We start from the raw sequence: 22,598 nt of genomic DNA on the forward strand, positions 1-22,598 counted from the left end.
TCCTGAGACTAAGAGTAGTCCCAATTAATGACAGTGGGGGGGGGGTGTCGTTTTAAAAAGAAAATATTAACATGCAAAAATTATGGGCAGAAAATACAACATTAGGGCTGGTTCATGCATGCAGAGGAACAAAGTGGGAATAAGATGGCAGTATGAGCTGTACCCCCTTCAGACTACAACCCGTGAATCTTCCATGCAGGGCTCAACCCAGACGCTCCCCCTTCTAGTACTATGCTGGCTTTATATTTGCAAGACAAGCTCTTGGGGAAACGATGAAGGCACAAACTGGCTATCAGAAATGTGCAAGCCACACCTGAAGCCCGAGCAGACTTTAGCAAGGGGCAGAGCAGAGAACATTTCCAGAGGGATTTGGGTTACTGAGAAAGCAGTGGGGGTGGAAAGCGCTCCCATGCCCCAGCTGACTTATTACAGCCCCCTGGAAGGGCTTCAGGGCAAGAGACATTCCGCGGTGGTTTGGCCCTGGACTTCCTTAGAGGCCTCCCATCCAATATCCAACAAGGCCCACCCTGCTTAGCTTCCACGATCTGATGAGACTGGGCTCGCCTGGGCCCTCCAAGAGAACCTTACAAAAGCCACCTAAACTAACTGGGCAGGCGTGCAAGAGGCCTGGGTCCTGGGTTGAGCTTTCACACCTCTAAGGATTGCAACTTCAGCCATTTCTGTCAGCAGAACAGGAAACATTGTGACCCACTTCACAAGGTGTTCAGAAATCAAATCCCAGGACGCCAGCCGATCCCATTATTTGGATGACAGGCAGCGGCGATTACAGCAGACATAACCTTCAGTACACCCCCCCCACCCCCCAGTGTGAGGGCCAGAAAGCTTCTCTCGCTATGGCAATGCTATGCTAGTCCTCGAACATAACACCAGCCTGAACTCAGGAAAGGACATCAGTAGCTCAGGTGAAGTTTCCACCAGCCGTGGAGCCGGTTGCTCGAGAGGCCTGCTGCACGCCATCATGCAAAAGTTCAGGCCTCCGTGATATTGTGATGAGAACGCAGCAGAAACCCCACACGTCTCCCCAAAGCAGGCGTCTAAATTGATTCCCTGGCTCGTTTATTCTGAAATGCATTTAACACCACACTAACTTTGGCTTTGCTCAGAGTTTTAATTATAACTATCATCATCAGGACAATGGAGCATTTTTTTAAAGAATAAGGCCTGGCTCGCTTCCATCCTGTGAGCTCATCTTACCAGTCATTTTGCTCAGAAGGGACAACGCGGCATGAAGGCAGCAAATGGACCGTGTCCTATGAAGAATGTCTTTTTCCTTGGAAAGCCACACACTGAGAAGCAGGGACTGAGAAGGGGGGAAAATAAACCTGCTTTGAGAAAGCCTTCTCTTAAAAATGGAAACACATTCATGTCCAGGTTGAATGGCAGTCAAGATTGGGGGCCCTCAGTTCTGAAGGGGACTGAAATAAGCCATCCAATTTCCACTTGCTAGTTCCTAAGGGCTGGATTTCTCTCTGTGCTTCTTTCTCTCTCACACTCTCTCTCTTCACAGCATTCAGGCCCCTACAGACCTGAGGTACACAACACGCCCACCCAAGCTGAGGTACCCATTCCATGCCCAACCAGTCACATCCACTCAACAAGGCCAATCTGACTAGGAGTCTTTTGGCAGCAGCACCCGTCACTACGCTTGCCACCCCAAAACCTACGAGGCCCAGGGAAAGTTTTCATACCCCCAGCAAGAGACCCCTTGTCATGCCTCTGCCTTGTCTTTCCACACCTCCCCAGCAGCATCTTTTGGGTTGTAACCCTAAGCAATTTCTCCTCCTTTCATACTTGTTTACGCATGAGAAATCAGGTACAAAACAGGTCCATCAAGACCCAATTTTAAGAGTAAAATCCTAGAAGATGAATTGCTCCTCACCAGTAACCGTTGGGGACTAAATCCTGCCGACACCAGGATATTGCACATTTCTTCTGTTGAACTCTCACCATGTAAACATTTCCAGAAAAAAAAGCGTCCTGTACATACCGGGGGGGGGGGGGGGGGAAGGAGGATAGAAAACACCAAACACAGTTCCTGTCATTAAAACGGAAGCTTCACCTTCTTCTAGGACTTTATTATCTTCCTTTTCAGGGACTATTAAACAAAAAGCACTCAGAGATTTTGAGCAGCTAACATGTTCACCATTTAATACTGATGACAGGAACATATGTTCCTCTCACCTCCTTCTAAATTTATTCCCACACACTACATCTGATTAGGGAGAGGTGTTTAGTAAAACGTCAGCAATTTTGGGCATCCCTTAGGGCTGTCTCACACAGATAACAATATCATTCGAATCCACAGCCCCTTGTTCACTCCAGTGTTTATACAGGGAACTCCTTCCTTGAAATCAATAGGGCAGCAGCACTCACATCACAAACAGAGAGGAGGAAACTTCCATCTGTATCCTGGAGTCCCCACACCTGCAAGGAGTCACAGGACTGAAGCACACCTCTTAAGCATGAAGCAGCTAACAGTTGTCCTCCTCCCAATGAAGGCCAGACAAAAGAGAAGAAGCAACCAGGCTCCCTTCCATTCCACCTCCAACTGAGAGCTCCCACCTACCATAAGAATATAAGAAGAGCCCTGCTGGATCAGAACAAGTCCACCTAGTCCAACCTCCTGCCTCATACAGTAGCTAACCAGTTAGTTCCTCTAGAGGGCCAACTACAGAGAAGAAGAGCTGCTTTTTTGTATCTCACCTTTTTACTACCCAAAGGAGTCTCAAAATGGCCTACAGTTGCCTTCCCTTCTTCTACCCACAACAGAAGCCCTATGAGACAGGTGGGGCTGAATGAGCTCTGAGAGAACTGTGACTGACCCAAGGTCATCCAGCTGGCTGCATGTGGAGGAGAGAGGAATCAAACCTGATTCTTCAGATTAGAGTCTGCTGCTCTATCTATGACACCAAATTGGCTCTTCTTCTGAAGCCGAGGCCTTCCCCTGATGTTACCTTCTAGCGCTGGGATTCGGAGGTCCCCTTCAGTCACCACAGCTAGCAGCCGATGACAACCTTATGCTACATGTAGCTACCTAGCCCTCTTTTAAAGCTATTTACGCACATGGCCATCACTACCACCAGCAAGGCTGCAATGAGAAGAGCTACTTGAACATCACATCCAGATTAAGATCCTAGCCCAAATTGTATTGCAACTGACAACTGAATTAATTTTTAATCCCACACCATTTAGGGAGCCAATTGCTTTAGTTGGAAATAAAGAGAAAACAAAAGAATAAATGGCAAGGCAAAGCCTAGCAACAAAAGGCTCTTACCTAAAGCTACATAGTCTCTTTCTTCTAGCTTCTTCACCTCAATCATGTCCTCTTCACACTCCAAATGCTCTAAGAAAGTTTGCACAGGCAACACTTCAGCTTTATCTTCCGCAAAATGAACAGAATGTTGGGTGTCCTGCAGCTTGTAATTCTCCAGGAGCATCTGCAGCCTAGCAAACTCTTTTTCGTCTAATCTGAGTAGTTTAGCCAAGTCCTTAAAAGTGAAAAAAGACAAACATGGAAGAGTGAAGGTTGCGCAGCATTGGTTGGGTATAACCCATTCTCTTAACAGTGTCCACTGGGACAAAGTTTGAGTCCAGTGGCACCTTTTTAACACTTCTTCAGATACACTTTGCCACCCTGTACCTGCAGCATATTCCATATTTATAGGTGGGTTCCCCAGGAGGCCTTGATTCCTGCGGCAGACTTTGGGGGTGCAAGATCCATACCAAAGGAGAGCCAACCAAAGTAAACAAAGAGTCAGGTTGGAGAAAACCCATAACCCAGGATGGGTCAGATACGGGCCACCAAGGAAAAGAGAAGCCTCCCTCTGCTCTGTCCCAGATGTCCTGGCCCCATAACTAACTAGCCCATATATCCATACATGATCCTACCACAGTTTTTTTAAATACAAAATCTGTTTTCCTTGATACAGAATGCCAGCTCTGGTTATGAAGAACTTAGACACAAGCCCAGAACCTTGCTTTAGGCAGGGCTCATTAGACACCCTTCCTTGGATATATGAGCTTCTTTATGAAAGGGAATGCTTTTGAAACACCTCCAAAGAGGCTTCATTTCATTCCCTAGCGAGAAACAAAACCTTTAAGTTACTCACGTTCTCAGACGGCACCACATCCGGCTGCACGGCCAGGCTGTGGATCTTGCTGACTGACTCATGAAGTTGCAGCAGCTTCAGTTTGCTTGTGCAGAACCGTAGCAGCCCTTCATCCACGCACTCTCCCTCTAAAGACGCAGGCAGAAATAAAGACACGGGGGCATCTCAATGAATGTGTCGCGAGATTGCTGCGAGATTGCTTTGTGCCTTGTGACACAACTATTCCTAGTGAACACAAGGATTCCGAGACATTTCTTTTAAAAATTAACAAAAAAAACAGAGAGAGACTATCTTGGGTGAATTTTGCCTACAGGCAAAGAAACTGTCACTCTGAAAACGGAGACTGAATGTGGCAAAAATGCAACACTGAGGACAGAAGTGGGCTAGCCAGAAGATTTCAAATGCTGGTTTAGAGCATTTCCCATTTATGGCACCTCTGTTCAAAGCCAACAACCTACATAGTAATATTTCATGTCTTATGGTTGAGGCCGACTGGAACCAACATCCTCCACTGGGCCCCTGAACCTCCCCTCCTGTGAAATCCAACACCTGAACCGACTAATCATGGGTCCGTTTGTATGTTATAGTTATAAATTCTACTGTTCGCACTGTTTATTATTGTTTGATCGTTATTTATTATTGCTGATTTATTGTTTGATTGCTATTTATGGTTACCGATTTCTCTGTACTGTTCCTGCTCCTTTATGTTTTATGTGAACCACCCTGAGCCTCAGAGGAGGGTGGTATAAAAAGTAATAAATAAGTAAGTAAATGAATAAATAAATAAATATCCCAATTCCACACAAGCACTGCCACATGTGATGAGCACATTCATGCTTATTTCTCCATAAGCAGAATCAATGGTTCTCAAAACTGGAAATCTCAAATCAAGCCAAGGTAATTTAGTTAATTCAATTTACATTCACCAAATGTAGGTTTAATTACCACATAATAGGGGAGCCCCAAAACTATATGGCACTTTTTCAAGCACATTACTCTCAACCTTTGTACCAGTTTCAGTTCAGAAATATTGCTGCAATACAATGTGAATACAAGGTCTATTTGATGCAAATTTACATACAGCAATGAGTTTGTTAGAAACCTGCATTTAAAAAGATATTCAGTAAATGATATTGCTACTTATGCATTTGTGAAATTTCCTGCCACTAAGCTACTTGTAAAGAATGCAGGTTGGCAAATAGGGTGGGGCTTTGTGCTGATATTAGAAAACCTTGACCTTTGCAGACTAATAGCAGTAGCTGGAATGACCACCAATGTCACCCTCCAAAAGTCACAAGATTGCTTTATTATTATTATTATTATTATTATTATTATTATTATTATTATTGGATTTATTACCCACCACTCCCAGACAAGATGGCTTGTGGTGGGTTACATTCAAAGATGCAAACAATAATATAATCCCCAATTAAACCCCCATAAAATTAAGAAAAATACAAAAACCACATGGCAGAAATGACAACACATTATGTAACAGCCCCCACTAACAGCCAGGGGAGTGGAGAGGGGTGTGACACCTCACCACACTAATGGACTCCAGGAGCTCATTCCACCAGGTAGGGGCCAGGACCAAAAAGGACCTGCCCTGCAAGGCCAGGTGTACTTCTCTGGGGCTGGGAATGACCAACAAGTTGGAACCCGCAGGGCGCAAGGCCCTGCAGGGGGCATAGGACAACAAGCAGTATCTCAGATCCATGGGTCCCAGACCATGAAGAGCCTTAAAGGTCAAAAACAAAACCCTGAACCTGATCCAGGCCACAACTGGCAACCAATGCAGCTACATCAACACAGGCTGGATATGGGCCCTCCAAAGTGTACTTGTGAGGACCATAGTACCTGCATTTTGCATCAGTTGCAATTTCCAGGTCAGAGACAAGGGCAGGCCCACGTAGAACGAGTTACAGAAATCAATTCTGGAGGTGACCATCGTATAGATCACCATGGCTAGATGTTCAGGGGACAGGTAGGGCGCTAGTAGCCGAGCCTGGTGGACGTAGAATTGCCTGACGGACTACTGTCTTGACCTGAGCCTCCATAGTCATCGAAGCATCCAAGATCACTCCCAAATTCCTGGCTTGGGGCGTGGTGGCCATAGCCACGGAGAATCCCCAGGAACAGAAGCAATGTGCCAGTGCTGCCCCCTGCCCTCACTGCAGCAGGAAAATTACCATAGGATTCAGCCCCCCCTCCCCGCTGCCAAAGCAGCCACAGGGGAACAGGAGGTAGAAAACTGGGCTCAGAGAAGGTTGCAGTCTGAACCCAGTTCCTTCCCTGCAGTGGTCACATCACAGATGCAATTCCCTTCCTTCCCAATACTCGAAGGCCTACTTTATAGAGAAAGGCTATTCCTTGGAAGGATGCCGTCCTCAGCCACTGTGAGGGGAAGAAGGAGAGAGGCTCTTGCAAGGTCTCAGAATGGAGTGGGGTCAGCAGCTGATTTCAACCAAGCCCCTGGGCATGGGGCAGTTTGTAGCACTATCCCCACACCTTGCTTCCTCCCCAACCTTAGTCACAGTCTCCCTTTTATCCTTTCCCTCCCCGCAAATGCTCAAGAGGGCATCCTGGCTTTCCTCCTCCCACCTCCCCACTTCCAGACACCAAGCTTTCTCAACGGGTGTCCCCGTCCTGGGGTGTCACCCCAAGGCCTGCCAACAAGCAGTTCTGCATTCTCCTTCTCTCCTCACTGCTTGGGGCTTCGTCTGACATTCTCTCTCCTGCCTGAGCCTCCAACTAGCAAGCAGGACTCTCTACTTTTAGCAGCAGCTTCTTCGGTGGGAGGGACCGCAGTCAGGCCAGTAGATGCCCGACAAGGTGGCTTATAAATGTTTTAGTTATTAAATAAAGAAAGCTTTCTGAAAGGGTAACCCTCTTCTCTGGTCAACTCATTACAGAAAGGAAGAGTGGAAAGAAAAAAGACACACACACACACACCATTCCTTACAAGGTCCCTCTTCTTTATCTTATCTGAAATTCAATCTGTTTTCCAATAACTGCCGGCCACAAATGAAATCATGAAAGTTCTGACATTTGTAGCAGTCATCAAGGAAACCAGAAAGCAATTCGCCTCTCATTTTCTACTACTGATCCCAGTAACAGAACTAATTATTCCAAAATACATTTCCTCTTACCCTGATTTCTTAAGGTATCCATTAATGTTTGTGCAATGGTTGTTAGAGAAGAGAGAGGCAAACGCTCATTTGCCAGGATGCTTTCCAAAGCCTTAGTAAAAAAAATAAATTAAATTTCAAAATACACATTTATATATAACAACAAATATTTCTCAATTCCAAGCTACGATTAAAGAACTAATACAGGTGTCACATGCAATACAAACCAGAACTATTTTCTACACAGATTAATGTTGCCTTCTCTTGAAACAGGAAATTCTGGTGGCTTTGAAGTAGCCTCCATAAGTCACTTGTTACAAAACAGGACTGTAAAACCCTAACTAAATGGATTTGATCTCACAAACCAGGTTCATAAATTCATGGGAAAGTCTATAAACCATGCCTATGATACACAGCAGAACTGTTTTCGAAGTGGCAAGTGAGTTTTATCTAGAGAGGTAATGACTGCTACCGAAAGCTAAGAGCTTCTCCCTATATAAGCTTGTCAGTAGGGCCAGAAGACCACTGCTAAGCCACACAAAACAGTTCCACTGGCACATTTATTTATTATATATTATTATATGGCAGAGAAGCCAGGCGATCCATGGATTGTTTGGCAACCAGGCAAGTGACGTTCACAGGTGGTTTGCCATTATCTGCCTCCCCATTATGTCCCGCAGTGTCCCTTGGAGGAACCACCATCCAAACACTAGCCAGGGCCGGCACAGCTTAGCTTCCAAGCTGTGATGGGATCAGGCTTGCCGTGGCTACCCAGGTCGGGTCAACTAGCAGAAGGGAAGTCTTTCACCAGTTCTCTCACCCCACAGCAGCCATAAACACTACCCAAGATGCTATTCTGCAGAAGAAGAGGTTTCCCATGGGGGCAGAGAAGCAGAACCTACCCCCAATTGCGTCAACCGCTATCTAGGCAGAATCCAAGTGAATACACTGATTAAGCTGATGGCAACTGTCTCTCCAGTTAAAGACCTGAATGTTTGCACACGGAAGCACACTGGTAAGCACACACACAGTCATGACAAACCGCATACAGGGGCTAATTACCTGTTTTTTAGTAGCAGGATATTTAATATCAAGAATTAATTCCTTCACTTCGGCTTCAACCACATCTGGGAAGAGAATATAGACTATTATCAAGAGGATTAGAAAAAGCAGTTTTCATAAAGGCTATTTGTTTACATTATTATATTCATCAAGCAGAGTGAGACAATGAAACTGCTCTTGCAGAGCCTCCCTAAAGGTCACTAGCGGAATAAGCCACTTGATGTGTGCACACATGCAGGAAGTTTGCACATAACTGAACTAGCCCACCCCACCCCACCCCACCCACTACTCATCTGGACCAAAGTCAAATTAAAGAAGGTTTACAGTGCCACCCTATAATGTGCTAACATCCTTCTAAGTACATTGTCAAGCCTGTATCCTGGGAATGTGAGCATTTCCTGAAGCGTTCAAAGGTGGAAGAGTTGCATTTCCCATGCACAGATACAAGGGATTGTCAGAATGTGTCACATTCTGGAAGTTTAAAATTAAAAGGTTTTTTGTACCCCACTTTTTACCACACAAAGGTGTCATAAATCAGCTCACAATCTCCTACCTGTCCTCTCTCCACAACAGATACCCTGTGAGATAGGTGGGGCTGAGAGAGCCCTGAGAGAACTATGACTGGCCCAAGGTCACCCAGCAGGTTGCATGTGGAGGAATGGGGAATCAAACCCAGTTCTCCAGTTCAGAGGTTGCAGCTCTTAGCCACTGCACCAGGCCGGCTTTCTAAACTGCTATTTCAAATGGTGAAAAGCAACATGTTGCTCACTGAAGCGGAGTTGATAGGGCCTGATTGATTAAAAATCAAATGGAGAATATGTATATAGCATGTGGTCCAATTCAAGCAATTTTGGCAGATTATGAACTACTGTGAGGCTGTGCTAACAAACTGTAAGATTTGTCTAAGGATGTAACATAGAACACAGCACAGATTTATGAAACATGAATATTATGTAACTCCCACTACCAATGAATGAAACATGAATATTACACAACTCCTGCTAAACACCTGAGTAAAAAATAATGAATAAAGGCCCTCTTCTTTTGATGCTTAGTGCAACCCTCAAAAAGACAAGACAGAAATAGTTCTTTTTAAAAAATAGCCAACCTACCAAGATTTAATGTTTTAGCTTTCAGCAAAGCAGCTAACTTCTTCACTAGATGCATATCTTTTGCCCGTTCACTTTTCTTATCACTGGAAGATATTTTAAATAAGCAGACAGTGAAATTGCTTGCATACAAAATGAGTTCATGTGCACTGCAGTGGCAGAAAAGGAAGCACACGACCTTGAAAGAACTAGTTACGCAAACAAAAACAAAAAAGGCCTATGAAATTATAGTGGGGGAGCACAGAAGTGCCTTTCTGGATCAGACCGAGGTCTCCCTCACCCAGCACTCCAAAAACGGCCCGACAAGAGCCTCTAAGAAACCACAACCAAAGCATGACAACCACAGTATTCTCCTCCTGCTTTTCTCATCATCCAGTTTTCAGCAGTCTTTTGACTTCCAGTTGGTTTTTTGTAGAGGATTTATTTGTGGATTCATTGAAAGAAAGCACTCGTTCCCTGAAATTAGCAAATACTTTAAAAGCACAAACAATAACCTCAGAGAGGAAACTGTGTTGCTCATCTCTGGTGACCCAACAACACATTCAGACAGCCATAAACCACTGTTCACTCAGAGCAATGGACCTGTTAGGGCAGCAACACAGACTTCCTGTCCCCCTCAGCAAAACAGTTATCTCTCAAGTGATCAGAAAGCAGGGACATACTGTAACTAAAATCTATTTTCTTCTTTCTTCTGCTTTAGGATGCTTTGGGCTGATCCTGCATTGAGCAGGGGGTTGGATTAGATGGCCTGTATGGCCCCTTCCAACTCTGTGATTCTTTCTGTGATTCTGTATACTATCATAAAAATAAAAATTCTTATAAAAAAAAGAAAATGCAACATCTCTTAAAGTCTGGATTTCCCATAACACAAATATAGCAACAAACGCATACCTGGTAGTCTCTGAGAACAGCCCCTAGTGCTTCTTTGAAACAGCAGAGGAACCTGCTGGCTTACCATGCTCTAATAAAAGGTTGTGTTAACTGTTTTGGCTGTACAGTAGTTGTCATTCGATAAGTCTTACCTCAGGGCTAAATGGAAAGGGACATGAACAGTTTTTACTGTTCCTGACACTGGATCAACGAGGCAGATTTGGTAAGTCTGAGGCTGCCAGCCCTGACTTGTTACATTGTTCAGGCCCATTATTTTATAGCCAGGATACAGCAACCTGAAACACAAATGTAATTATTACAGTGAAAAGTGGGGGGGGGGGTGTCAAATGAACAACAAGCAGTATTTTCCCTCATGCAGGGAAGACTTTTCACCAGACCAGTGAATACCAAGGAGTAATTTTAATTAGAAGAATTACGTACCCTGCTTTTCACTACCCAAAGGAATCTCAAAGCGGCTTATGATTGCCTACCCTTCCTCTCATTTCTATGGCACTGAAAGATACAGCTGAATTCAACACATTTTTAATTTACAGGCACAATTTTAATTTACATGGACAAACCTGAAAACAAATAACAGAGATGGTTGCTTCAGACTCCTGAACAGGCTCAACTCCTTTTTATAACAAGTTACCACCCAACAGAGATGATAAACACAAGTTTGGGATATTTGGTTATAGATACCACTCACCCCAATCATGACCAAATGAATTTCTGGGGAGTCTTTTTTAGAAAAGGTAAGTAAAAAGGTTGTGAAAAGGTTGCATGGAATAACTGCATCTTTAGATGCTCCATTTAAGCCCTGTGTACTCCCTGGAAAACTCGTTGGCTGTTAAACCTCCATTTTTGGTTTTGGAGCTGTATGAGCCAGCATAATTAGGTTAGTGTCAGGCTGTGATCTTGAGAAGACAGGCTTAAATTTCCACTCCACCATGGAAGCCTGCTAGCTGACCTTGGGCCAGTCACATACTCTCAGCTTAAATACCTCACAGGGTTATAGTACAAATAAAATGGAGGAGGGAAGATCAACAGTGGTGACAGTCTTCAACACTGCCACTCTCTGCTTCTCTTTCCACCTGCTTTTAGTTCTCACCTGCAGTGTTTCCCTACATTGAAGGCGCCAACCCTTGGGCCCTGTTGTGTGCTCCACACCTCCAGAATTCCTCTTCTGGGAGCATAAATCACAAGAAATTGAGCCACTCTGCTTGGCCCCTGAGAACCGCCAACAGCTTCCCTTTCATGAAGATCTTCCACAGTCTGAATCCACCCAACCTGTGCATCACGGTAACCTGAGAATAAAAGAAAAGGAATTCATTAACTTGCTGACATCAAGCCCTGCTGGTCACATTGAAGCAGACACTCCTCACACCCAGCCCTGATCAACGTTTTTCCTCTGTTTCCCCTGCCAGCCTCCCTGCCCCTCCCTTTACTACTGCCATGCTCACTCCCTTCTCCACCCCTAATCCCACAAGGCTCCTGCTCCTCCTGTGACCAGTCAATGCAACTATAACAGTGAATCCACAGCAAAACACATGCAAAAACCCTGTACGCTTTGTCCTACAGGCAGTTATTACGGAGAGGCAAATATTCAGAGCAATGCCTATTCTACCCTTTTAAGAAGTACTTGTAAATGAGAGCAAAACCACGGACATGGCCCCATAAGGCTGCCTTCCTTTGACTCAGGACAGCAGTGGGGCCAACAAGTAAGGAGCAAGGCTGCAATTTCCAGACCAGCACAATGAGGCTGAAGAGCCAAGCCAGAGCCGCTCTCCATATAGCACCTTCTTTCTTCCAAGCTTCACCCGTCTGAGGGACTGCAGGCAGGGCACCCTGTTTCCGGCATCCAGGTACACCAGCCCCAATTTATATTGTTCTTTCCAAAAAGGAACTGTCGAAAAAGTTGCCTCCCACACCATCATGCCATGTCTTTGCTCTCCTCCCATCCACCTTCTCTTCTTGCTCTGGTTAAGAAATATTCTTCACCCAGGGTCATATTTTAAAATGGCCAGCTACAATGACTTGCAAGCTTAAAAACAACAGCAACGCAGCCCAAAGGCTCTTTGCTCCTCAAATGTATCTGAAATATGAACAGGCTATGGCCGAGTATTTATCTCCTCAGTCAAGAGCACTGAGAAATGGGTTTCTGCCCCCCTCTCAGCATGAAATGAGAAGATTTGCCACAGATCCTCCCATTAGAGCTCACCCATTTGCCCAAGTCTTTCGTTCAGCATATGAAAAAATGTGAGGGAGAAAGAGGGTATGGATGCCTGTGCATCGAAACAAACCTGCCTGTTTGTCCAATAAGGGAGGCTTAGGATAAGGAAGGGGAGGGCCTAGTAGGGTTGGGAATACCAACTATTGGAGGATATGGCAGATTCAGCAGTGGGAGGAGATAAGTTCAAGGTTTGGTATCGACCCTCAAGTCCTGGCATACTTGAGGGACTGCCTAACTGACTATGCCCCCAAAAGAGCACTCCACTCTGCCAATACAAATAGGCCAGTATGTCCACGAAAACCTACATGTACATGAAGAAACAGCCAAGATATTGTCACACTATAGGAGCTATTGTTTCAAAAATTCTTTGTAATACTTTCTAAATCACAACATTTACTTTTTAACATTATCAATAATCACCATAATATAATTAACTGAGCCAAAAATGAAATTAAATACCTTCATTAAGATTTAGCTACCATCTTACCTCTCCCCTCCCCAAAAAGTTTTTCCCACATTGTCATACCCTTCCACATGCGGATAGCAAGTCCTCTTGTAACATCTAACAGAAGAACCCTTCCAAAATCATCAGTTACTGCTGCCAAAGAGTTACAGGGAGAAAGGCATATCCTCTCGCCATGACGACGGGAATCTGGAATTCCAAACCTATAGCCAAACAAATAATGATCAGAAACGACACGCTTGATGGCTTCACACAAATAGCACTAAGCAAAAATCAACAGGACATGAATTCAGCACACAGAGAGTAACGCTTCACTCTTGGAAAACACCCTCCAAGCATAGCAAACAGGGAAAACAACTATCATAAAAATGCTTCCCGTCTTCCTGCAGTGAATCCTATTGGATGGTGCATGTTTCGGTCAAACACCTATCCTTTTCTAAGACATTACCCACAACCATCACTGATGCACAAGCCTGCCAGTACTCCCAGTGGAAGCCAGCAGCCAGTGTGAACTAACCCATGCTCTTAATCCGCAGGGCACGGAGGGGAGCAGCAGCATTAGAACTCGCATGAAGTTGCCTAATACTGAATCAGAACAGTAGTAAGCCACAGCTACAAAACTGGGCTTTGTCTCCTATTGCTTCACTACTTCAGTGACGAGATGAGTGAAGGCTCTAAAAATGTTGGGATGACCTATTAGCCCAGAATGGAAAAAGGGTAGCGAACCATTCAGAAATGTTCCTGTTAGCGTGAATCCCTATTAACACTTGCCTTACAGCTAAAGGAGTTGCAGGCTCTACTTTGGGTTTTTGCTTCTGTATTGACTCTTCTTCCTGCTTGTGCTTCCAGCCAAGCCAACCACTAGAATTAGAAAAATCAGCAGTGTCATTGCCAAAAGTTCAAGAATATACCCAGCCCCATAAAATGCAAAGTCACTGGAGTTTCCATCTAATCTATGTGACAGTGTTATTTTGACCATCATTACCTGGCAGCATTAAATAATGCAGATGTCAGCTTGCTGGCAACAGCTAAAGCAACATGAGACAGGAGTGGCTGTGAACTACCCTAAGGAAAGATTAAAAGGGGGTTTATAAAGAATCAAAATAATCAATGATTCCTTAAGGGCACGTTGCTCACAGACAGGAAATTGGCCCAATTACAGCAATGGACAACTGACTGAAACCTTGAAGGGCCTATTATATTTTATTTGCTCCTTGCACACAGTGTTCATCACACCAACCAATGAAAGTACACAGTTGCACACACACAAACTGCACTACAGTCAACATGAGTGAAGGTCCCCACATGGCAACCTTGCTATTCTAATTGGCACGTAGCACAGAACCATCATCTGGAGTATTAAAAGGCACTATGCGAATGAGCTTAGAGGATCCTTTGACTCACACTACCCCTCCGCCCCCTCTAAGGCCAAGCAAAGTGTGAGAGAAAACTTTGATTTTCTGAAGGTCTATTTTTCTGCTAAACCCATGAATCACTATTTGGGCTCTTCTCTTTAACACATCTGTAATCTGTAAACATAAATAAAATGGGGAAGGGGTGGTGGGAGGAGTTTGCACTCATTGCGTGCCTCGCTGGCTGTCCATCCAATGAATGGCCAATCAGGTAGGCTGTCCTGCCCCTGGCAACATCCCCCTCCACTACCAGCCCGCTCTACTTGACTGCTGGCAAGAGGTGAGGCAGCCAGAGAGCATGAGCTGGGAGGGGGGCAAGGGCCTGGGAAGGCAATGATAACCCACAGCTACCCATTGCAACTGTATCATGCCTAAGAGGCCCCCCTTTCCTTAAAAAAAGGATGGCCAGATGCAGGCAATGAAAGTACTGCACAAGGTTAATAGTTTTTCCTAAGTAAGAAGGCATCATATACTGTGGAACACTGACATGCTGGCTGATGCTCATCATTTATACCTCAGAACTTTTTGTTGATATATCAAAAGATCATATTGAAATAAGAATATTTTCTTAAAAACAATCGCTTACTTTAAAGCCATTGGTAGATTTTTTTCTTTAAGGAAAGGGGCTCACATCTCAATGGATATCTATGATGTATTACTGCACTTTGAAAAACCCTGCATTTTTAAATCCATGTGCTTTGCTCTGAAACCTCCAATCCACCATCCCAAATATCTTAGAACTAGTATCAAAGCCCATTTTAAAAATGGGCTTTGAAAGGCTTCCCTGTCGTTGGCTCTGTGAGCCAGCAAGAGGGCTTCGGGGGCCGAAGGGAAAAGAAATACTCCCCTCCCCTCCCGCCCCGCAGCCGCTTTCCCTTGGGTCCAAAGCCCTCTTGCCGGCTCTGAAGAGTTATATCCTTTCATGTATCTCTATTGTTTGACGCACAAGCTCTTTTGGGACCAACCCTCCTGTGTCATTTTATTCTTCTGCAGTTGATTAAATCGTAAAAGGTTTTCCAGTCTAGTGGTCACTCTATTGGGGTACTGTACAATAGGCAAACGATCCCAAAACACCCGGACCAGGCAATGAGCCATCACCCAGGTGGGCATTTTGAAAATATATAGAGAACCTATGGTAAGGATGTCAGCAGAATAAGAGATTGATTCAAGACCAAATTAATAAACAAGGCAATGTTCTTTGTCCAGCTTCCAATTCATAGTCCATGCTTACCTCAAGGGCATAAAAGAAACCAGTGAAGGGATTTGACCCTACTGTGATGTACTGAGACATGGCAGGAGGGCTATTCTTTATAGCTGCATTAAATCCACCAATGTTGGAAGCAGTCTTCATTTGATCAAAAGGTGACAGAGTCATGATACCTATTATTAAAAAAACAAAAAAAATGCTATGACATTTCAAGAAATCAGGCCCAAGCATGTTCATAAGTTCAGGGGCAAAACAAAAGATGCCATTTTGTGAAGCTGCTAAAGAGTAAAATCTTATACACAGATAATCCCAATCTACGTGTGTTGAGAGAATGGAGTAATTGAACACAGAATTGCACCATAAGTGCCCATATAAAAGTCTGACATATAAACATTTTATTTAGCATACTTTATATTGAAATAAAGCTTTATAGCAGGGAGGGAAGGAGGAAGGAAGGAAAGGTCCATAACTATCAAAAGATTTGCACAGAGCTACACCAGTGCATAAATTCTGGGACTACAGTATTTAGGAGAAGAAGATTACTGGTGATGACCACTAATCTGCTGCCTCTTGGACTAGCAAAACAGCACCAACTGACTCATATGAGGAAACAGCTACACAGGCGACCTGTGAATCAGGAATCTCCTGCTTCAAACTTTCTGCTGGGTACCTGCTAGGTGGCTTTAGGGAAGCCAACTTCAGGATGGGGATAATTACATGGCTATATCTTATAGGGTTGTTATAAATTCAAATGAGTAGTCGTGTTGGTCTGAAGTAGCACAATAAAATCAGCACCTTTATGACCAACAAAGGTCAAGGCGTGAGCTTTCGAGTGCAAGATAGTCTGAGGAAGAGTGCTTGCACTTGAAAGCTCACACCTTGAATAATCTTTGTTGGTCTTAAAGGTGCTACTGGACTCTGATGTTATAGGGTCGTTATAAAGTTTGCTCTTTTAGTATTTGAGAAGTAGTTTAAGTATTACATAAATACTTATTTCTTTTACTAATCCTCTAAAGTGCTCACATAGTGACTCTTGGAACAGAGCTTCTAGTGCAATGCTGTTGACCAACGTGACGATACCTACCAACACTAACATGATCGACTATGGTATCCACATCCTGCAGGCCCCATTTCTTGTACGCTAATGGAGGTGGCTGAACATTCTCGTTGCCTGAAGCTGCAGCTGCCCATATCATGAAATAGGTAGAGAGATTATATAGAATTATTTGCTAGCACATCAACCTCAAATGAATAAAGCAATGAGCAGCACAGGTAAAATATGTCAAACTGTCTTAGCCACTGAGTTTGTACACAGTTGTTCAATAGTTCATTACTTTACTCAAAGCTAAGGCTGCTCGGTCAGAACAGCTTTATCAGTGCTGTGGCAAGCCCAAGGTCACCCAGCTGGCTGCATGTGGAGGAGGAGCAGGGAATCAAACCCGGCATGTCAGATTAGAAGTCCGCACTCCTAACCACTACACTAAACGCAGTGATGAAAGTTGGGGGACCCCCCCCCAATGAGGCTGTTCTGTAGGAACCAGTGTGCAGTTGTCTGATCATTATCAGGTTTACACAAAGAACAGCATTTCCTTCTGCCACTCAACAATTTATTAACTTCCCTTTAGGTGCTGACAGGGAGCAACACGGTTTAACTCCTTTCGCCATGAAAAGCCCAATGAAAAGCTGACTTTTGTCCTAGACTTACCTCTTGCTACCTGATTTCGACAAGCACGAAGGGACTGAAATAGGCTGAAACCATCAATAGTCACAATTGCAGAAGGATACAAGATACTCATTTCCTCATTCTGTATTTAAAAAAATTAAGAAGAATGTCAACCACTTCTGCAGTAACATGCTTCAGTGTTACCCTTGAAACCAGCCCCTATAGCCAAAGAAAAAAACAGCACTGGATACCATTTACTGTGCAATGGGACTTACTCTGAGAAAGTGGCCTCACTTTGGTACAATGGCAGCTTGTCTCTTGTGATAATTTCACTGCACAAAAAATATCAGTCCTAGTACCTGTTCTGTAACTCCAGGATGCCGTGGAATCTCATAAGTTCTGCATTTCAGCTGCAGGACAGGATCTTCATTCAAAAGCTGTGCCAGAAGCAGCACCCCATTCTAAGAGACAAACATGAATAAGGAATGCCTATATTACCGGGGTTCAGGGGAGTAAAGGACAGGAGCCATTACAACATAGCCTCTAGGACAGTGGTCCCCAACCTTTTTTGGGCTGGGGACTGGGGGGGGAGAGAGAAGGAGGCCCAGGGACTGGGGGGGAGGGAGGCACCGGCGCCTGCACCTCCCCCCTGCAGCGTGTCACTTCCTGCGCCGGGAACAATCGGTGGCACCCGTGCCTCCCTCCCCCCCGCCAACGGCCGGTACCGAGGGCTCCACAGCCTGCTACCGGTCTGCAGCCCAGGGGTTAAGGAACACTGATCTAGGAAGTACATGACAAGCCACAACCTCAGAGCCATTTCATGTTACGTTGTCCTAATAATGTAGGAATTGCTGTGATTTTCTTCTTTTTGGATATATATATATCTCAAATATTTCAGGAAACAAAGTAATAGTGCAGAGGGGATACTAAAAGGAAAAGAGGAGTTATGTAACATAATTATAAATATCAAGGATAATTATATATTACAGAGTGTATAAAACAACCCTTTCATTATAATTTTTAAGACATTCTATGAATTAGGAGCCTCTTGTGGCGCAGGGTGGTAAGGCAGCAGACATGCAGTCTGAAAGCTTTGCCCATGAGGCTGGGAGTTCAATCCCAGCAGCTGGCTCAAGGTTGACTCAGCCTTCCATCCTTCCGAGGTCAGTAAAATGAGTACCCAGCTTGCCGGGGGGTAAATGGTAATGACTGGGGAAGGCACTGGCAAACCACCCCGTATTGAGTCTGCCATGAAAACGCTAGAGGGCGTCACCCCAACGGTCAGACATGACCCGGTGCTTGCACAGGGGATACCTTTACCTTTATCTATGAATTAATTATCTCTTGGGGTAGTATTAGTTTCATCATTACTACACATTTAGTAACATTTCTACATAGCTGTAACTGTTAATATATTAAAGTCTATTATGTTTCTGCTCAAAATACATTTATATAGAAAACTTGTTCTCAATCTGCTTCTGCGTATTTATATACCATATATACATTTTTATACACCATTTTTAAACTGTTTCTCATTCTAAATTTGTATCCTGCTTGTATAACCTCCCCTCAGATTTTAATTTCCCAAATGTGTGCTGGGAAACAAACTCTGCGAAGCGTCCTCACTCATGTAACTTTCTGACCTGCCTGGCTGACAATTTCATTTATCAAATGGTAGATGAACCCACAAGAGGTTCAGCCATACTGGACTTAATACTGACCAACAGGCAAGAGTTGGTGGATAAGGTGAAGGAGGTGGGGACCCTAGGGGGAAATGACCATGTCCTCATAGAATTCCTTTTGAGATGGGGAGCCAAGGAAGCTTGTAGCCAGACGCAGATGTTGGATTTTCGTAGGGCAAACTTTAATAAACTCAGAGACATGATGAGTGTCATACCATGGACGAGAATGCTGGAAGGGAAGGGAGCATGTGAAGGGTGGGCGCTACTCAAAAAAGAGCTATTGCATGCTCAATCAATGACTATTCCAGAAATACGAAAACACTGCAGGAGCTCTAAGAAGCCTATTTGAATGAACAGAGAACTTCAAGAGGAACAAAGAAGGAAAAGGAAAATGTTCAGGAAATGGAGGGAAGGACAGAGCTCTAAAGAAGAGTACCTACAGGTTACTAGGCACTGTAGATCAATCATCAGAAAGGCCAAAGCTGAGAGTGAGCTAAGATTGGCCAGGGAAACCCATTGTAACAAGAAAAGATTTTTCAGTTATGTGAGGAGCAAACGTAAAGTAAAGGAGGCAATAGGCCCACTGTTGGGTGGGGATGGACAAACTCTAACAGAAGATGCAGAGAAAGCAGAAAGGCTTAGTGCCTATTTTACATCTGTTTTTTTCCCACAGGTCAACGGGTTTAGGCAGATCTAGAGATGGCCATAGCCAAAGGATAGTGTCTGGGTGGCAGGTTAACATGGATGGAGAGGTTGTCGAGAGGCATTTAGCTGCACTGGATGAGTTCAAATCCCCTGGGCCAGATGAAATGCATCTGAGAGTGCTCAAAGAACTTTCCAGAAAACTTGCACAGCCCTTGTCCATCATCTTCGGGACCTCTTTAAGGACTGGAGATGTCCCGGAGGACTGGAAGAGAGCAAACGTTATTCCGATCTTCAAAAAAGGGAGGAAAGGATGACCCGGGAAACTACAGACCCGGGAAACTACAGACCAGTAAGTCTGACCTCTGTTGTGGGGAAGATAATGGAGCAGATATTAAAGGGAGTGATCTGCAAACATCTGGAGGACAATTTGGTGATCCAAGGAAGTCAGCATGGATTTGTCTCCAACAGGTCTTGCCAGACCAACCTGGTTTCCTTTTTTGACCAAATAACAGATTTGCTGGATCGGGGAAATTCAGTTGATGTCATTTACTTGGATTTTAGTAAAGCTTTTGACAAGGTTCCCCATGATGTTCTGATGGATAAGTTGAAGGACTGCAATCTGGATTTTCAGATAGTCAGGTGGATAGGGCATTGGTTAGAGAACCGCACTCAAAGAGTTGTTGTCAATGGTGTTTCATCAGACTGGAGGTTGGTGAGTAGTGGGGTACCTCAGGGCTCGGTGCTTAGCCCGGTACTTTTTAATGTATTTATTAATGATCTAGATGAGGGGGTGGAGGGACTACTCATCAAGTTTGCAGATGACACCAAACTGGGAGGACTGGCAAATACTTCAGAAGATAGAGACAGAGTTCAACGAGATCTGAACACAATGGAAAAATGGGCTAATGAGAACATGATGCAATTTAATAAAGGTAAGTGTAAAGTTCTGCATCTGGGTCAGAAAAATGAAAAGCATGCCTACTGGATGGGGGATACGCTTCTAGGTAACACTGTGTGTGAACGAGACCTTGGAGTACTTGTGGATTGTAAACTAAACATGAGCAGGCAGTGTGATGCAGCAGTTCTGGAGGCCTCACTTAAAGAAGGACGTAGATAAAATTGAAAGGGTACAGAGGAGAGCGACGAAGATGATCTGGGGCCAGGAGACCAAGCCCTATGAAGATAGGTTGAGGGACTTGGGAATGTTCAGCCTGGAGAAAAGGAGGTTGAGAGGGGACATGATAGCCCTCTTTAAGTATTTGAAAGGTTGTCACTTGGAGGAGGGCAGGATGCTGTTTCTGGATGCTGTTTCTGTTGGCTGCAGAGGAAAGGACACGCAGTAATGGGCTTAAACCACAAGTACAATGATATAGGCTAGATATCAGGAAAAAAATTTTCAGTCAGAGTAATTCAGCAGTGGAATAGGCTGCCTAAGGAGGTGGTGAGCTCCCCCTCACTGGCAGTCTTCAAGCAAAGGCTGGATACACACTTTTTTTGGATGCTTTAGGATGCTTTGGGCTGATCCTGCGTTGAGCAGGGGGTTGGACTAGATGGCCTGTATGGCCCCTTCCAACTCTATGATTCTATGATTCTATAATTGATATGTTTTTCAAACAGGTTAATTCTCACAATCACCTAAAAATATTATAGTTTTGTTCTTATTGTTGTGTTAAGAATTTTGTTATCATTTTTGTCTTCTTCCTATTGCTATTATACCCTGAAATAGATCATAAATCTACATACTGTAACAATTTTGGGGGGATCCAAAACTTAGAACCACATTGTCTGCAAAGCTTTCCATTTTAAATTCTACATCACCCACTTTTATTCCTTTGATCCTCGTGACTTGTCTGAATTTGGTAGCTAAAATCTCTATTGCTAGGATAAAAAGTAGGGATGACAAGAAACATTCATGGCATGTTCCTTTTTCAATTGAAATTGTTTCTATTGATTTTCCATTAACTTTGGGTTACTTGAAGATTTTCCTTCAGTTAGAATCATAGAATTGGAAGGTTCCTCTGTGTTAATCGTCTGCATTTCTTTTGCCAACAGCTTGACGTTTTCTTCTGTTTCGATTACTTTCCTTCCTTTTGGCCAGTACACCCCTCTTGTGAATGGTATTTTCCAGTGATATTTCTTTCTCTTGTAGAATCTGCCTCAGAAAGTCAAAATCTTTCATTTTCCTTGTTGGCAGATCCTAAAAGATATTAACTTCTTTCTCTGCTACTTTAAATGGAGATTCTCTTTACTACTTTAGTATTGCATCTCCTGTTTTCTTATGAGTAAGTGAACCAATATATCTCAAGGCAGCTTATTCTTGAATGTAAATAATTAATTCACATTAAATATCTGATCAATATCAGCAAAAACTCCTTGTATCTTCAAATAATCTTGAAGCCATTCATGAAATCTCTCTTCCAAATGTGTAGATTTTCTTCATACTGTTTTGCCATATGTTGCTAGCCTCTCCTACAAATACCTCTGCCTTGTTGGAAAACCCATATCAAATGGATGCTCTGTGTTTCAAAGTACTACCAATTACCTCCGTATAGGAAACATGTGGTGAATGAAACAGTCCTCTGCAGGAAGCCAAGCTACAGTGAAACTAACTAACCTCTGTGTAGAAGCGAACATATCCAGAGGTGAAGCCTACGACAATACAGGTCCAGTCAGGTCGGCCTGTGGAACTCCTGTCTCGTACAAAGAAAATAAAAGGAGTTATTCTTATTCTCAGTTGTATCACAGACTCAGTTATTTTTCATTCAGGCTCCTTGTAGGTTTAAATAATCTATTCTTACCTCTTTTGACTTGCCAGTGGGATGCACAATGCACTGCTTACACATTCGCTAGAGGAAGAAAAAAGAATAGTAAGAATATTATGACAGACTTTGCTGTACAGAGAACCAGAAAGGAAATCTTAATACAATGGTGAAATAGAGCCTCTGATTGCTAATTCAGTTTTAATGGATGTGCCCTTCCTTTAAATCCAGAGTG

At 43.8% G+C, this 22,598-nt stretch overlaps 1 protein-coding gene across 2 annotated transcripts in view; it reads right to left on the reverse strand.

Annotated features, from left to right (window-relative positions):
• RAB3GAP2 (RAB3 GTPase activating non-catalytic protein subunit 2) overlaps nucleotides 1-22,598 on the reverse strand; it is a 45,558-nt gene that overhangs the window by 14,220 nt on the left and 8,740 nt on the right. For both annotated transcript variants that reach the window (XM_077339803.1, XM_077339794.1), the window contains exons 5-22: nucleotides 22,403-22,450; nucleotides 22,219-22,294; nucleotides 17,637-17,738; nucleotides 17,320-17,419; nucleotides 16,699-16,797; nucleotides 15,639-15,787; nucleotides 13,981-14,060; nucleotides 13,767-13,856; nucleotides 13,059-13,198; nucleotides 11,411-11,606; nucleotides 10,452-10,595; nucleotides 9,433-9,515; nucleotides 8,321-8,385; nucleotides 7,280-7,370; nucleotides 4,131-4,258; nucleotides 3,296-3,509; nucleotides 1,901-1,998; nucleotides 1,216-1,321 (exon numbers count right to left, since the gene is read on the reverse strand). In XM_077339803.1, the coding sequence (XP_077195918.1) occupies nucleotides 1,216-1,321; nucleotides 1,901-1,998; nucleotides 3,296-3,509; nucleotides 4,131-4,258; nucleotides 7,280-7,370; nucleotides 8,321-8,385; nucleotides 9,433-9,515; nucleotides 10,452-10,595; nucleotides 11,411-11,606; nucleotides 13,059-13,198; nucleotides 13,767-13,856; nucleotides 13,981-14,060; nucleotides 15,639-15,787; nucleotides 16,699-16,797; nucleotides 17,320-17,419; nucleotides 17,637-17,738; nucleotides 22,219-22,294; nucleotides 22,403-22,450 (2,009 nt within the window). The remainder of the gene's footprint in view (nucleotides 1-1,215; nucleotides 1,322-1,900; nucleotides 1,999-3,295; nucleotides 3,510-4,130; nucleotides 4,259-7,279; nucleotides 7,371-8,320; nucleotides 8,386-9,432; nucleotides 9,516-10,451; nucleotides 10,596-11,410; nucleotides 11,607-13,058; nucleotides 13,199-13,766; nucleotides 13,857-13,980; nucleotides 14,061-15,638; nucleotides 15,788-16,698; nucleotides 16,798-17,319; nucleotides 17,420-17,636; nucleotides 17,739-22,218; nucleotides 22,295-22,402; nucleotides 22,451-22,598) is intronic.

This window comes from Paroedura picta, chromosome 1, assembly GCF_049243985.1.
Source record: "Paroedura picta isolate Pp20150507F chromosome 1, Ppicta_v3.0, whole genome shotgun sequence".
In the NCBI taxonomy this organism is placed as follows: domain Eukaryota; kingdom Metazoa; phylum Chordata; class Lepidosauria; order Squamata; family Gekkonidae; genus Paroedura; species Paroedura picta.